This window comes from Blennius ocellaris, assembly GCF_963422515.1.
Source record: "Blennius ocellaris genome assembly, chromosome: 24".
Classification (NCBI taxonomy): domain Eukaryota; kingdom Metazoa; phylum Chordata; class Actinopteri; order Blenniiformes; family Blenniidae; genus Blennius; species Blennius ocellaris.
The window spans coordinates 5,419,868-5,436,936 of NC_137673.1; the positions used below are offsets into that span (position 1 = coordinate 5,419,868).

The window sequence follows — 17,069 nt, forward strand, 5'->3', positions numbered from 1 at the left end:
AGCGGCGACTCTAGTGTGCAACTGTTTGAACTAAACATCCCCAGGTGTGTAATTAACTCACATGGTGTCACTTGACCAATCAGAAGCTCCCAGAGCCATGACATCATTGTTTAAAGACACAGTAAACAATAAAAAGTGTAAATTAACTTGTAACTTCAGAAGGTAAAATTAATTCTTGTCATTTAGCAGCAGTTTAGTCTGATTTAACTTCAGGAAGTCATGATTAACTGACTTTAAGATCCTTACTAGAGTTTATACACTTTCATAAAACTAATAATCACTTGTAAAGACATTTAACACAAACCAAACTGTTTTAACCTTTATGTTCATCCCCCTTTTTTAATATGGTTTCATCCTGTTCAGGGCGCTGGAGGAGATCTTGGTGGAGGACAGGTGAGGACAGGACACACACACACAGAGTTTCTGGACTGGAACTGTGTGTGTGGACATGTCCAGTGTCTCCTGTCCTCACCTGTCGTCCACCAAGATCTCCTCCAGCGCCCTGAACAGGACAGAGGTGTCGAAGATGGATGGATTTAGAAGAAATTCCGTCGTTAATGCAGCACGTTTGTTGTTTACACCTTTTATTTAGCTCCAATTATGTTTAAAATAATACATCAAATAAATACTTTATATGAAAACATTACATTTATTTAACAAGTCTTGGACAGTTCAGGTGACTCGTGATGACACTGCTCCCTCTGGTGGCAGACAGGTGTCACTGCACCTCTGAAAGTCTCTCTCTGTCTCTCTCCCTCTCTTACAGGATGAAGATCAGCTTCCTTCATCTTCATCAGCTCACGGAGGAACACGAGTTCAGTTTGACAGTGGGAGGGACGGCACAACCCCTCCGATGGTCCCTGGTCGGAGTCCCGGAGACGCCTCAGCGCTTCTTCCAGGTGAACTTGCGTCGAGCTCCTTCCTGCCCTGGCTTCTTCCTCTCCCTCAGTCTGGGGTCGGAGGTCAGCAGGCCGGCTGCACGAGACAGGAAACACGCTCAGACAGCGACTCAATGAAGTAACGGTTTTTAATAAATAACAATAATAACAACAGCCAACCTTGTCTCAGGGCCTCGCCGTCGTTCTCCGACACGAAGCTGAGCAGCGCCCGGGAGATGGCGAGCCGCAGCGCCCCCGCCTGGCTGGACCGGCCGCCGCCGCTGACGGTGCATTCCAGGTCGAAGCGTCCCAGCATGCCGAGGAACTGCAGCGGGAACATGAGCTGCTCCCTGAGAGGAGGAGGAGGAAGAGGAGGAAGAGGTAATGAAAGAACGGAGCGTGGCTGAATGAGTGTGAGCCATTTAACAGATAGCGAATCAAAGGCTGAGCTCATTGAGCGCCAGCATGGCTGACTTCTCACTACGCCTCTTTTACAATCTCACATATTACAGAGCAACTCCTGATTCAGCAGGAACCGGATCAGTGTGTGTGTGTGTGTGTTGAACGGCCTGTGGCTGCTGACAAAGTCAATTGTCACCTTCTCCGCTCCAATTACAGCCCGTCCTCACAGTGTGTGACAACAGCGGCGCCGGACATTCACACACACACACACACACACACACACAGTCAGTGGACTGTGTAATTAACTTGGTACAAGGAGATAAATAAAAACCAGGAGATGCTGTGAAGAGTGAAAAAGCTGCTTTTTAATTTTTGGCGGCGCGTCAGACGAGGACACGTCGGCCGCCGCATTTTAAAAAGCAGCTTCCTGTTTTCCTACCTGTCCTGCAGCACAGGGAAGGCGTGTACGTAGTCCCGCCCGTTGACGCCGACGCGCCCGGAGCCGCCGTCTCGCAGGACGACGGACGAGGTGGATGTCTTCCTGCGACCTGCAACAGACGTCAGGACGGTCGGTGACGTTTTTTTACACCTTAAGGAGTGTTTCCAGAGAACGTCGCTTCACTTCCTGTTCGTCTCCACCAAACAGGAAGTGGGACTCACCCTCCGCCCTGCTGAAGGCCATGCCCCTCTCATCCATCTCCAGCGCCGGCGCCGCCTGATGGGCGGACTGCGCCTCCAGCTGGCGGCGGTACCGCATCACGAAGTCCTCCTCCGCGGCGCCGTACGGCGCGGAGAGCAGGCGCTGCAGCAGCTGGATGAAGCGGTCGTACTGCGGAGGAGGAAACACGTCAGTGACGGCAACAAGAACAGGAAGTGGAGAAACGGGGGGGGGGGGGGGGGGTCTCACGTCTTGAGCAGAGATGTTCTCCACCAGCGCCGTCTCCAGCTCCACCCTGGTCAGCCAGCGACTCGTCCCCGGAGCGCTGGAAGAGAAACCACCATCATGTCATGTTCAACAACAACAACAATAATAAAAACGTCTGAACGAAGCGAGGCTCACATCAGTTTGTCGTCCGGAGAGAAAAGTCCTTTTGCTCTGAGTCGGTCCTGAAGCTTCTCCACGTTCAGCAGTTTATTGTAAACCTCCTGGGAGACGACGAGACGACCATCAAACACTTTACAGGAAATCAACAGTGGAAATAAACCGACACACTGAAGGGAGAAGAACACTTTAACTACTTAACCACCATTTTACATCAAGTGGTTTTCACGCGACAAGGATGTTAGAAACTGCTATTATTCATAAGTTAATCTGCTTTACAGGAGAAATTTAGTTGTTACCTTGAATCACTTCAACATCTTAGTTTGTTGTAAACAATTCAGATTGTTAAGCTTGTAAACTTAAATCAAATGTGTTCAGTTAAAGTCTGCAACATTAAAACTTGAGATGTTAAAGGACAAAACATGTTTTCTTCTTTCCATTGCAATGAGAAATTAAATATACATTTTATTCTCTTGAAAGCTACATACATTTTTGCACTACTTAAGTCTTGAAACTTTAATTTTATTTTGATATTTTAGAAGCACTACTAAGAAGGGACGCGCTAAAGAAATGTGAAATATTTAAATGTTACAAGAAATCAATCACTTGTTTTACGTCTTTTTATTGAGTAGTTAGTTAGTGAAACTGAAGGTGACGCTTTAGAGTCAGAGCCCCTCCTCCTCCTCCCTCTCCTCCTCCTCCTCCTCCTCCCCCCTCTCCTCCTCCTCCTCCTCCCCCTCATATCCCGTCAATTATTCAGCCCATGTTTAATTCCTGCCTGATGGAGGGAAGCTAATCCGCTGCCACTCCGGCCGGCGGCCCGGGAGCACGACGAGGCACAAAAACCTATTTTATGAGCAGAAAAGGAGGCCGGAGGATAAGCAGGACAAGTTCTCACACTGAAGGTCCGACAAAAGGCCGGCAGCAACTGGCCGCGTGTGGAGGAGTACTCAGATTACTTTCTTTAATCTCACAAAGTGGGAGATGCTGCGTTTTGTCTGTCGGAGCCCAGAGGAGGCAAAGCGGCGGCTTTAAGGGTTTTTAAGGTGATATCAGGGGGACTTAAGGGTATTTTAAGTGCTGGTTTGGGGGATTTAAGGGTGACTAGGTTATTTTCAAGGTTGTTTAAGGGGAATTTTAAGGGTCAGAACGTCTTTATTTAGAACGATCAGGATGGTTTTGGTTGTATTTCAAACAGTTGAATGTATTTGGTGTTTCTGGTGTTGTACTCACATGCATTAAGGAGTAGAACGACTGCTTGCCGGTGTAGAACAGGAAGTGGAACGGCCGTCCGTCTGGACCCCACTGGACAGCTGGACAGAGACGGGAGACAGGGTCACTTCACACATCCTGGGGTAAATGAGGAGGTCAAAGGTCAGCGGGGTGTGGAGACGTACCTCTCTGCCTGGGGAACACGTCATCGGGATGCTGCAGACAAAGAATTCACATTTTAACTCAAGCTGGCTTCACGTCCACGTTCAGGATCAAACTGTTATCGTTGGCATCTCACTCTTATTTAAGCCACATACCTTCATGAGGGGCCGAGCTTTCTTCTCGAACAGGCCGGAGGGGAAGAGGTAGGCGATGCTCCTCTGAGGGTCACAGAGACAAAGGGGAAAGTGAGCGAGGAGGACGAGGCGCCAGCTGCCGGCGGGTTCAAGGAAAGGCGAGGAGCGGCTCAAGTCGTGGGTTTGCTGACAGCGAGCGGAGGACGTCCTGCGGTTCACGCCGAGTTCAGCGCCGTCCGACAGTGTCATTAGCGGGGCTCCAGATGGCGCCGTTAGTCCTCCTCCGCCTCCTCCTCCGCTCTTCAATTAGCGAGGCGGCAGCAGGTGCGGCTCGCAGGCTGCTGCCGCCTCTAAGGTTGTCAAATCCTCCAAAATCAGACAGAAACGCGCTCAAATCTCCTCCGGCGGTAATGAGACTCGCCTCTCGGACCCCAGAGTCCCAACGTCACCCAGACAACAGCAACGGCAAGGAGCAACGCTAACTTTACCACCAACTTCAGCTTCTCCAGAGGAACGACAAGTGAAAGATGGCGCAGGTTTGGTGGAAAAAGGGTTCAGACACTCTTTCACCTTTCATTTAACAACTTCAGCGTCTTGTAGTCCAGAAATCAAACCCCGGCTTCAACCAACGATTGTTTTAACCCTTAGATTGTTGTGCTTCAACACCTTTAACATGAAAAGTTGTAATATCTTCATATTCCAGGTATTCCACATAAAACATGTTTGTGACATGAGGCCATTATTTATTTTATGATTCATTAATTGTAAGAAGTTACAGTTTCTGTCCCACTTCCCCACTGAGTCAGTTCCTCTGGAATATTTCCTCAACCTTTAATTCTCAGCAGCTCTGACTCTCACTGACACGTCTGACGTCGTCTCTCACATCTGATGCAATTTTGACTGTCAGTTTTAGAAAGCAGGATTAGAAAGGACAAGGTTTGAAATGCACAGAAAACTATAAATCATATAACAATACTGTCACCTTCCTACATAGTCCATGAGCCAGACCTGATACTGGTCCCACCTCAGGTGAACTAACAGAAGTGAGTCACTAAGGCCAATATGAACATATTAAGATATGACAGCCTCACCACAATGGGAGCGAGAGCAGTTTTTACAAGAGATTAAGATTTCAATAATCCTCGTCTTGTGCTTAAAACCAAAATCACAAAGTTTGCTTATATAATATCATTTAGCAGTGGGTGAGGGTAAACAGTCATCTTTGAAAGACTGTTGACTATTTAATAAATTATAACTCATTATATAATCAATAAACAGTATTTCACACATGAATAAACAGTTTTCAGTTTGTTGTTTGTTCAGTTGAAGTTTCAGATAGTTGTTTTTCTGATTCACTTGATGGGATTGATGGAGGGATGTACCGTTTCTTTTCCAATTCACATTAATTAGAATATCTTGCATAAGTTTAGCAGGTTCATGTAAATGAAGTTTAGTTTAGCAGCAGTCTGATGCAATGACCAGAAGCTGGAGCCTCCAACTTTACAGTAAAGATCATTTAAGTTGATGAAGAGTCGTAACATCAGCAGAGCTCACTTGATGGAGAATCAATACGAGACCTTTACTGAGGAACCTCACAATATTATCTAGAACTGTAACGCTTTATTCATGTTAAGACTACATGTTAACCTACAAGTTCTATTTTTCTGTAAAAAACCTACAACTTCTAGTTCTAGTTTAGTAGTGATATCCAAGAATAGACAGTTGTATCATGTTTTTGTCCAAACCATTGTTAAATGCAAGTTATATATCATTTCATTATTCCTGAAAAGGTCTTTGAAATACTTGGAATTTTGGCATATAACATACAACACTGTTAGTTCACAACAAAGTAGGCTAATCTGATCACACACCATAAATCTGTCAATGAAGAATAAGTTCATAAGTGGAGACAATACTAACATGTACATTGCTGCGTAAAAATGACCTCCAGGGTGGTGAGACTGATGACATCACACGTGTAAGTGGGACTGTCAGAGTTGCTAAGAATTGAAGTTTCATAAAAGATTCCATAGGAACTGCTTAACCTCACTTGTGGAAGAGTGGGAAGTGATACAAAAACTACAATTTCTTAAAATGAATGAAAAAATAAATACAAATGCAAACGGCCTCATGTCACAAACATGTTTTATGAGGAATACCTGGAATATGAAAATATTACAAGTCTTTGTTGTAAAGATTTTGAAGAATAACAACCCAGTCTACTGCAAAAACGCATTGATTTGAATTGGGGTAATTTTTGACCCTCCTTGTGAAAGAGAGTCGGTATTAGTAGGTTGTACATTCAAGGGTTAATAATCGATGAATCAGTTAAAAAACATTTCAAACTGTAGGACCAGTTGAACCAATTGAAGGAACCAAACACCAAATATGTTGTCGTTATTGAAAAGAAAACAAGTGCACCAATACAAAAATGTAAACAAGATAATGATTAAATAAAGTTGAATGTGCTTCAGTCCAGTTTCATCCTGACTGGTCAACTCCTGCTGTAATAACATTTACATTTACACTTCAAAGTTCTTCTGTTGTGGTTCGTACTGAAAATGTTTACAATCTCAGCCCAAACTCTATTCTCCCGTCTGAATAAACACAATTTAACAGCAAATAAAGATCAAAACTCCTGAAGTGAAACATGAAGGACTTCAGGAGGTGGAGATCACAACGTTACTGAAGGTGAAGTAAACGGCTCAACATGACGAGTGGCACGTAAACAACACAACGAATCCATGATGGAATTAGGTGCCAACACTTTTAATAATCCAGTTTTATCGATTCGTTGTTGCAGCTGTAATTCAAACACAAGGTTCTTCTTAATAATCATTGCTGTTTGATATTATCTGTTCATTTCTCACGAAAGAATAAATGAATGTCTCTCCTTCAGCAGGATAATAAATCACTCAAATTAAAGTGCGTTCGTACACTTTTTACCTTATTTGTGAACAATTCTCAGTAAGTCTGAGGTGCAGGTTGATCAAGTCAACTCTTGGATTCTTTTCACAGCAGTAACTGGTGAGAGTGGGAATCATTTAGGAAGGGGACCATATTTGTCGTAACACATGAACTATCACAACAAGCAGTGATTAATTATATCTGAAAATTAAAAATAGGAATTATATGGACCCTAGTATCTATGATGAGGTCTGGATTTACATAACAAAAATATGAATCCTGACCTTTTGCAGGTTTTTCATGACTGAATTCCGCTGAAATATAATGAAGTGTTAAAAGTAGCTCTGAACTCACTGAAGCTCTTTTCTTTTTGCTTCTTCACTGTTTAGAATAAACGACCGTATGAAAGCAGCTGATTATTATTATTATTCACAACCAAGTGAAAACTTTAAATATTTGTTGCAGATGAGACAAAGTAAATTTTTGGTGTCTGACGTTCACTAAACGAGACGTAAAGTGACAATAAAGTGTGGAATCAAACCAACTAATGTAATAAACGATGACAATTTTGTTTGGTTCCAGGAGAACTTGGCACCGTGCGGCCGGCGTTCATCTCTCCTGTGGCGCTAAAACATCCGTCTGATTTGTCCCGCCTCTTTTCTGCCGCCGCTGCCTCGTCTGCCGGCCGTCGCTTCGTTTGTCACAGCGCCGCGCCGACGGCTCACTTCATTATCAGGCAGGAAATCGAACCCAACGGAGCCAGAATCTCAAGCGATGGCGTGTTTGAGGCGTTTCTAATCACAATGATGCAGCGGATTAACGCCGCGCTAATGAAGCTCCACGCCGCCGCTGCACATCACACGTTAGAGCTGAACACGTTTTATCAAAACCTGCTGCATTTGTTATGTGATTTTTAGCAGCAATGGGAAGACAAACTTCTTAAAAAAACAGTTTTCTGATCATTTCCAATCGGTGGGATTGAGGCTGTTTCTGGACTTGAGACAATTTTCAGCTGTTTTACAGTTTAAAGGTTTTTGAAAACAGTCAGAGACATAATTTGAGACAACTTGGATTGAAGACGGGTCCTGAAGAAGCTGTTTTCTGCTCTGAAGGCTTATTTATGTTTCTAAATAAATACATTTAATTTATTGCGACTTAAATTTCTATTTATGTTTCTATTGCTCGTCTCCGTCTTGCTTGAATGTGACAAATAAAAGCAGCAGAAACCATTCGAGACTCATCAAGTGCAGCTTCAGGCGACATTCTGACCACTTATAGTCCAAACTTTACATTGTTTTGCTCCTAGTTTGAATTTTTAAAATGCCCCATAAGCTGCATTACATTGTCCTTTCATTATTTATTTATTTTTTATCATACAGAGATTCCCAACCACATATTCTACAGAAATACTTGTACTGGAGTATAAATACTGAGTGTACAGACCAGACACATTCATTACTGTACCTACTGTGTAATTAGAATCATTAGAAACACCTGTGAGGTGGAGGATTGTTGGTTCACGTTTTAACACTTTAATTCGAAATATTAGTCTGTTTGAGAGGCAGAGGGATGAATTTGGGCTTTAAATGTTATTTTTCTGGGGGATAAATGTATATATATCTATATTATAACCACATTCTACACAACAGGACAGTTTTTTCTCTGGTTTAAACAACAGTAGGCGACGTCTCCTCTCCTCTATGTGACATATTTACAGCCAGGACTCACGTCAATATCCTCCTGGGTGAAGTTCTCCGGGTCTTCCCCCATCATGTTGGCCAAGTGTCTCTTCCCGATGTCAAACTCCTCCACCTGCTTCTGGATGAACTCCAGGGTGAACTTCTCCGGTCCTGCAGCCGCCAGGTTCTTCCTGTGGAGGCCGGCGCTCACGCAGATCTGCAACGCAAAAATTAAATTAATAATTTCATGTACACACACCGAACGTTCACCCTGACTTATAACATCGGAGCCGAACGGGAGAGACACCTTCAGTTATTACACCCGGGCACGTTAAAGAATCAAACATCGTCGCAAAACTAAACGGGACACTGTCAAACTTTAAATGAGAGGATTTTTGACAGGAGTTTCGGCTAACGTGCTAACACAGGGCGCTAGCTCAAGGACGCTAGTGGGTTAGCCTCACGCGTAATTTACGCGAGTTTACGCGCAGTGAAATTCAAACCGCGTAGAGTTCAAGTACGATAAAGTCAAATATATTTACCTGTCGGGTCAGCTGCGCCCTGAATGTGTTTATTCCGGAGCTGTAAGTCCCACATTTTCGCAGAAACGAGCCCACAGTTCGGACACAGGTCGCCGCCATGATGGCTGACAGCACGTGACGTCGGGGGTTGTTACGTCACGGGCATGCGCACTGAAAATAAAATTAAAACAACAAACTGTATTTAGATAAATCATCTTAAAAATGAAATAAAACAGTTGCACATGCTTAGAAATTAAAGCAAAAAAATCCAATATTTAATATAAAAAACAATTTATCACTTTAAAAAAATATTTATATGTTTTTAATTTAGATTTTCACCAGAATTTAATTAAAATATTCAGATCAAAACTTTACAGAGTTTGAATGTTGCAAATTATGGCTTTTTCAATTATGTACCATATAAAAACATGAGTAAGTATGTGAAATAAATACAACAAAAACAATAATGACGACTCTTAATTACAGTTATTTTGTTGACTGTTTTCTGTCATTAAATTTATGCATGAATGTAAAGAAACACGTGTTATTTGTGCAGTTGAAATAAATAAAATTATTGGAAAAGTAATGTATACATATGGATAAATATTACTTTCAAAAGTAGCAGTTTTACTATTTCCTGAAAACTTTTAAAAGCAGCAACTAAATGTTTATATTTACAAAAGTGCATAGTGTTGCTTTGTATTTACTTTAAAGGTAATTAGTTATATGGAAAAGTAAGTCTTCGACAAACAACTAGATATCACTCCTAGAAGTAGTGGAGCGAATAGGTAATACTGGGAAAATTTAACTTGGATAAACAACTAAATATAACTCACAACATATATTAAACATAAGAAATTGAAAAAAACAACTATTGCACACATAACTAATTCCTCCCTAATTCCTGACTGATGAATTTAATAATCATCATGAAAATGTACCATTTAAATACCATTTTTAAAAGTGCTCCATTTGTTCCACCCACATCTTATATTCTCTTAATAAAACAGTTTGATTTACTTGTCAATTTAACGCCTTAACATTCGTGAACATTAAAGCCACACTATCATGTGATCGGTGACGGTTTCAGGCGCGGCACCGTGTTTCCACCAGGCTCTCCGACGTGAGCGGTGTTGTTTACAGATCAATGTGGTGTGTCTTCACTTAGATTACTTTGATAGAGTTGGAGGAGGAACGTGGGCAGATTAATCAAAGTGAAGGGCCGCTGACTCCCGGCCCGTGCCAGTCGATACGGCCGGTGCCTAATTTGCCCCGGGGAGGGCTGTCGTGGGGCAGATGATGAACAGTGTTTGCCCCTTTCTTTCGCCACGAGCGTGCTCCTGCTCGCCAAGAAAAATAGTTTGGAGCCGCAGTCTCTAATTCACAGTGGGGGGCGAGAGGCGGGACATCCATCATCCGTCTGCCGGCCTCTCCTGCAGAGAGCGACGCCGTCTTCTCGCGCTCCGACGCTAATGTGTACGCACACCTTGCTAATGACACACAAACACTGGCAGCCGCGGTGAAATCAGTGACGCCAACGACAGAGGAAAGGCTTCACGTCCCGGCGCCGATCGGGAGGAGCTGGCGCCGGTCCAGTGCAGGGAAGCTAACGCCTATCTAATGAAAATGCTACTTACAGTTTGACTGCTGTCGTGTCTCTGTCAGGAGTAAACAGGAGTTCGGTGAATTTGCAACAAAGGAGAAAATGTCAAGAATCGCTAATGCTAAAGCTCACACACAAAAGGTAAAAGGCTAAATGTTCATTTTACTGCTAATGCTAAAACTCTGATTGGGCTTCGTAAGAACAATAGAGATGTTCGTGCTAAAGCTAAAGCTAGCAGTTAGCTCAGTATGCAGGACAGTGAGAGGCAACAACTTCCGCTAACGCTAATGCTAAAGTGGACTCATTAAGTATGACTTAAAAAGACTGGCGCTAATGCTAATATCACTGTTGTAGTCAAGACCTCCTCACCCAAAGACCGAGTCGAGACCAAGACCAGAGCATCCGAGACCAAGGCTTTAGTGGGGCAGGACCAGGTCAAGCCAAAAGACCAAGACCGAGGCCTGAACATCCCAAGATCAAGCATCAACAGTTGGCCCGGCAACGTGGAATGGGAGAAATGCTTCCCGGTCTGTTTTTGGGGATTGGTACCAGGGGGCTGCCGCTGGCTGCCAGGCTTCCAGGACCTGGCAGCCCTCCAGCTCCTCCAACTGATCTCCATATGGACAAACGGGGGAATCCTGCGCCACGTTGAAAGGAATAAAATGCCACAATGGTGCGACACTGACCTCCTCTCAATTTTCCCGATCCCCAGATTGAGTGACATCCTTTTAATTGTACGACTGAGCAGGAAAATAATGGAGGATATCACACTGTGGAGCTCTGCCAAGTCCGATCCTCCCCCCACTGCCTCCTCCCCCCTTCCTCAGGATGGAGAGCAGGAGAATTGAGGGCTTATAATACCAGCGAGTTGAGGCTTTGCTCCAGTCATCATTTCCATGCTGCTTTACGCTGATTCCCTAATATCCTTAGCGCCGTGCGTAGGGATAAGCCCATCGTGCCGAAACATGGCTGTCATGCCTATAAACCGTTCACGGCTCTAAAGAATCCATTATGGCTGCTCCACAAACATGGGGACTCAAAGGGCCACTTTGCTCAAGCTCATTTACTCCTTTAAAGCGTATTTATTTACCCTCAGTGCAGCCGTGGTGGAGGGGATCTCCAGCACGCCACAATACATCACAGCGGGTTGTAGCGGCGCCGTATTTAAGTCTAAGTGGTCATTTACACCATGAATCATGCAGACCGGATTTAATGTACTTGGCTGCATTTCTTCTTTCATGTCTATTTATTTTTTTTCTGTTCTGACGCACGTGTTGATCTTCAGCCTTAATGCAGAATCGAAAGAGGAAGTGAGGAGACTGGACTTATGATTCCTGTTAGTATTTTGGTTCATGTAGCGGCAACAAGTATTTATAGTGAATAATACTATGAAAACTAACAGTTTATGATTAACCAGTTTGCTTTAGCGTTCAGTAGTCAGTAGGTTGCACACTGCAGCTGCTACTAATGCTAATCTCGACAGTTATAGTGATCGCGACCTGGAGTGTCAGCAGCGAATGCTAAAGTGAAAGCTGCTGATTGAGAAGGTCAAACACCATTCTAGTTTGTTTTGGTTTTGATTTTCCCTCCAATGCCGATCCTCCAGCGTTACCGTTCAGGTTGTCTACTGACGGCGCGACGCCACCATGTGCAGTTTTCATTAGTGTCGTAGCACGAGGTAAACAGCCTCACACACAAACGCACACACTGTGGATGATCCACAGGTCTGGTCACTGAGTGGAAATTAATTTGCCTCCGGTAATGGATGGAGACGTTTCGCTGAGGTGCGTAAAAACAGCTGAGGAGTCGGCGATGAGCTGCTGGAATCAGCCTTCATCAACATCAGGATAATCACAAAGCACTTCTGGCAGTGCGTGAAATGAACGCAGCGAGCAACAGATTGGGCGGAGGCCATAGATGTCTGCAGGCATTAGGATGCCTCCTCCTAACAGAGAGTCCACCAGGGGGGGGGGCTCACCTGAACACACTCACGGAGCTAACGCTAACGCTAATGCTGCTGCACACAAACAGAGGCCAGCACAGACCAAGCTCTAATAGCTGCAATGCAATACAACTAAGAGGTCATGTAAATGAAGTAAAGGAAGAAATGACAAAGATTTCACGGAAACAAACCCACAAACTTACGAGATTTTCCAAAGAAAAGCCAAAGTTTCCTCCAACTGCAGCCTTCAAACAGACGTTACAAGTTAAGATTTCCACCAAACTACTTCTTCTGTTTGCAGTCAGACTGAAACAGTCAACGTTATAACTACATAGCTTTAAGTTTATTTCATTAGCTCAGTTCTTTGGATCGTTACAGTTGGTTCAGTGATTGGTTGGTTAGTTGGCTGGTTAAGTAGCTGAATAGTTAATCGCTTCGTTGTAATTTGATTGGGCGGTTATTTGGTTACTTGGCTGGTGTTTGATTGTTTCAGTAGATCAATGTTGATTAGCCTGCAGTCACACTGGGATCAGGTGGGTAAAAACTGATGGGGGGGGGGGGGGGGAGAGGAGGGGGGGGGGGGGGGGTCAATCCCTGTCTTTCCCAGACTTTCCTTCCCTTTTTCTCACATGGAACCACTTTGGACCCCCCTTCCTCCTCCTCCTCCTCCTCTCCGTCCTCCCAGACAGCGAGCAGGAGGCAGGATTGGGTTTCTCCTCCAGCTGAAGGTTACTTCAGTCCATCCCTGGCATGAAAAGATGACTACCCCCCCTCTCCCCCACGCGACTCCATTTTCAGGTGAGAGGCTCGGGGAGGAAGGAAACTATTACACGAGGGGTGAAGCTGAAGCAGGAACAGGATCCCAGAAACATGAGATCTCTGGAAAACGGACGGGAATGACCCAAGAAAAACTTCCGCCGCCCCTCCGCCAGCCTCCTCTCACCCTGAGAGTGTTTCACACATCGATCCCTGAGGGCTCCCTGAAGACTCTCAGAGCTGAGTAAGGGACCGTCCTCCAGGGAGAGGCACAGGGGCGCCCTCTTCCTGCTGGAGGCGGCATCATAACCCAGCTTTGTGCGGGCGGGTCCTCTCGGGTCCTCCGGTTTGTCGGTCGGATCCAAACCAGCAGCAGCTGTTCGCATGTCTTCGTCCGGGAGAGTTTTATTTCACGGATCTGAGGAACTCTGTGTGTTTTTTTTCATTTCCAGCAAACTCTCACGCAGTCGCATATCAATCACAGCCTGACCACGGAGTCACAGCCCAAGTTTGTCAACATCTCTAAAGAAGATATGAGTCATTTGTTTTGGGAGGGGAACAATTTATCTTGTAATTTAGAAAATCTGAACAATCTGATGTGAGACAAACAGGTTTCCCGTGTGGGACTGTATTCATGTATTAACTTCCTGTTTATGACTTTATTAATGTATTATCTTCCTGTTTATGACTGTATTAACGTATTAACCTTCTGTTCACAACTTTATTAATGTATTAACTTCCCATTTATGACTTTATTAATGTATTAACTTCCTGTTTACAACTGTATTAATGTATTAACTTCTTGTTTACGACTTTATTAATGTATTATCTTCCTGTTTATGACTGTATTAACGTATTAACCTTCTGTTCACAACTTTATTAATGTATTAACTTCCCATTTATGACTTTATTAATGTATTAACTTCCTGTTTACGACTTTATTAATGTATTATCTTCCCATTTATGACTTTATTAATGTATTAACTTCCTGTTTACAACTGTATTAATGTATTAACTTCCTGTTTACGACTTTATTAATGTATTATCTTCCTGTTTATGACTGTATTAATGTATTAACCTTCTGTTCACAACTTTATTAATGTATTAACTTCCCATTTATGACTTTATTAATGTATTAACTTCCTGTTTACAACTGTATTAATGTATTAACTTCCTGTTTACGACTTTATTAATGTATTAACTTCCCATTTATGACTTTATTAATGTATTATCTTCCCGTTTATGACTTTATTAATGTATTAACTTCCCATTTATGACTTTATTAATGTATTAACTTCCCGTTTACGACTGTATTAATGTATTAACTTCCCATTTATGACTTTATTAATGTATTAACTTCCTGTTTATGACTTTATTAATGTATAAACTTCCTGTTTACGACTATTAACGTATTCACTTCCTGTTTACGACTATTAATGTATTAACTTCCTGTTTACAACTGTATTAATGTATTAACTTCCTGTTTACATCTTTATTAATGTATTAACTTCCTGTTTACGACTGTATTAATGTATTAACTTCCTGTTTACAACTTTATTAATGTATTAACTTCCTGTTTACGACTATTAATGTATTAACTTCCTGTTTACAACTATTAACGTATTCACTTCCTGTTTATGACTTTATTAATGTATTAACTTCCTGTTTACGACTCTTAACATATTCACTTCCTGTTTACGACTATTAATGTATTAACTTCCGGTTTATGACTGTATTAATGTATTAATTTCATGTTTACATCTTTATTAATGTATTAACTTCCTGTTTACAACTGTATTAATGTATTAACTTCCTGGTTATGACTATAAACGTATTAACTTCCTGTTTACAACTGTACTAACTTCCTGTGTGCGACTGTTCACGTGATGACGAGCGTTTTGCTCTTGAGCGGCTGACGTGGTGTGATTGAGCTGAAAGACTGATTGCTGGGTTAATATCTGCCATTGATCTCTTCATTGATCATTTGTCTGCAGTTAATGACTGTGACCAGACTGATTTTAAATAATACGTCTGCGGGGTAGTAACCTGACATCAGAGGGGGGATAAGCATCGGAGACGCAGACCGCTGGGAAAAATCAGCCGCAGGAAACGAGACAATATTAAGAAAAAAAAAAAAAGGTTCAATCTCAGAGCTTTTTTTTTTTTTTTTCCTCCTCCTGCTGATCAGAAGAGCTGCAGACTACCGCTGGGCTCCTTAACATCTGGTCGGGCAATTTAGCCCGCTCCGACGACTGCAAAGGTTAAACCACTAAAATCTAATATTTGCCTGGAGGGGGTCAAGGCACCGCAATTACAAGGTACAATCGGCGGGGCTAATCAGCTCGTAGCGGCGTACCAGGGGCTCGGCTGGGCAAATACGCCCTGATCAGAAGCACTGTTCTCTGCCTCTCCTGTTTACTTATTAAACCCTCTTCTCATGTTCAAGGGCCCCTCTGCACACCCCACCCCCCCGGAGCACAAGGGAGTAAATTTAGCTCCTTTTAAACGGCCCTTCCACCACCCCCCCCCCCCCACCCCCACCTCCTCCTCCTCCTGTGTTAATCAGTATCTGCGGCCTTTTGTGGTGAAATGATCTCAAATGACTTTGCTCCAATCTGGCAGGCATTAACACCTCAAGAAGGAGCGACCCCCCCCCCCAGCGGCCCCCCGAGGAGGGAAACAAAGTGCAGATGTTTCTTCGTGATACAGTGAAGTCCCTCGAATTAAAAAAAATCTAAAAAAACTGAGCAAATTTTGTGGAAAATTTGCAAAATTTCAGGAAGATAAATGGCTCATTACTTCTTTAATCTTTAAAAATAATCCCTGTTTTTTTTTCCTATCAATTTGGAAAAAAAGTTCATCAAGTCAACAAAACAAGTTATTTAATGTTTGAAATTATTTTAGCTGGTCAGTTCCCCTGCAATTTGTGGTTGAAATGAATTTTTGTGTGAAATTACCTCAGATAGCTTTGAAGGCATGAACACCTTGTGAAGGAGCGGCCCTCCACCCAGCTTCCTCCACCCAGCTCCCTCCACCCAGCTTCCTCCACCCAGGAGGGAAATGGATGCGACGAGGGTCCTGTGAAGGAAACATGCTCCTGTTTACAGCGTCGCTCTTTGACACACATTTCCTAATTGACTGAGTATCAAGTGCAGGATTAGTGTGTAATAGATCAGAACTGTCTTTTCTACAAGGCTCCGGGAACAATTACTGGTAATTAAATATGTGCCAGTTACTGGAAAAGATAATTATGTCCTTGGTGTATAACACCAATTAATTACTTTTATTTCAGCGAGCAAAGCTTTTAAATGGCGGCGGAAGCCATTGGGACGGCGCCCGTGTTCGAGTGCAAGCGGCCTGCGTGTTTGCTGGCGTTGGAGAACGAAGCGCCACGGCGACGAGAACGTAAACGATTCAGATCGGAATCAGAATTTGTGACGAGAGACGAGGCGCTCGGCCTCCATCCTGGTCTCATCTGTTCCACGGTTTTCACTTTTAACGTTTGTGATTTTCACAAACGCATGTTGACTTTATGTTTGGCTTGTCACCAGCTAACCAACCAGCTAACTAACCCACCATCTTGTTCTTTTTGTAGAACCCAGCATGCTGATCATTGGTTCACCGGTTAGTGATTCACTCAGTTTGCTGGCAGGTTAGTTTGTTGGTTAGTAGGTAGGAGAGCAGAGCTGCACTGAAGCGTGCAGGTATTTCCACGGTAGCTCCTCCGAGGTCACGGTGCTGATATTTGTACCTCTGCAGGAATCAAACACTGACATAATAGGCTGAATGAAACAGAGAGTGTGTGTGTGTGTGTGTGGGGGGGGGGGGGGG

At 43.4% G+C, this 17,069-nt stretch overlaps 1 protein-coding gene across 2 annotated transcripts in view; it reads right to left on the reverse strand.

Annotated features, from left to right (window-relative positions):
* Nucleotides 1-587: 587 nt before the first annotated feature.
* Nucleotides 588-17,069, reverse strand: part of mrps9 (mitochondrial ribosomal protein S9) — a 59,259-nt gene continuing 42,777 nt past the window's right edge. For both annotated transcript variants that reach the window (XM_080519813.1, XM_080519814.1), the window contains 12 exons: nt 16,196-16,316; nt 8,959-9,108; nt 8,466-8,633; nt 3,852-3,914; nt 3,720-3,750; nt 3,556-3,635; nt 2,341-2,426; nt 2,188-2,263; nt 1,941-2,109; nt 1,720-1,828; nt 1,059-1,228; nt 588-975 (listed from right to left, as the gene is read on the reverse strand). In XM_080519813.1, coding sequence (XP_080375939.1) covers nt 884-975; nt 1,059-1,228; nt 1,720-1,828; nt 1,941-2,109; nt 2,188-2,263; nt 2,341-2,426; nt 3,556-3,635; nt 3,720-3,750; nt 3,852-3,914; nt 8,466-8,633; nt 8,959-9,057 — 1,143 coding nt within the window. In that variant the 5' untranslated portion in view covers nt 9,058-9,108; nt 16,196-16,316 and the 3' untranslated portion in view covers nt 588-883. The remainder of the gene's footprint in view (nt 976-1,058; nt 1,229-1,719; nt 1,829-1,940; nt 2,110-2,187; nt 2,264-2,340; nt 2,427-3,555; nt 3,636-3,719; nt 3,751-3,851; nt 3,915-8,465; nt 8,634-8,958; nt 9,109-16,195; nt 16,317-17,069) is intronic.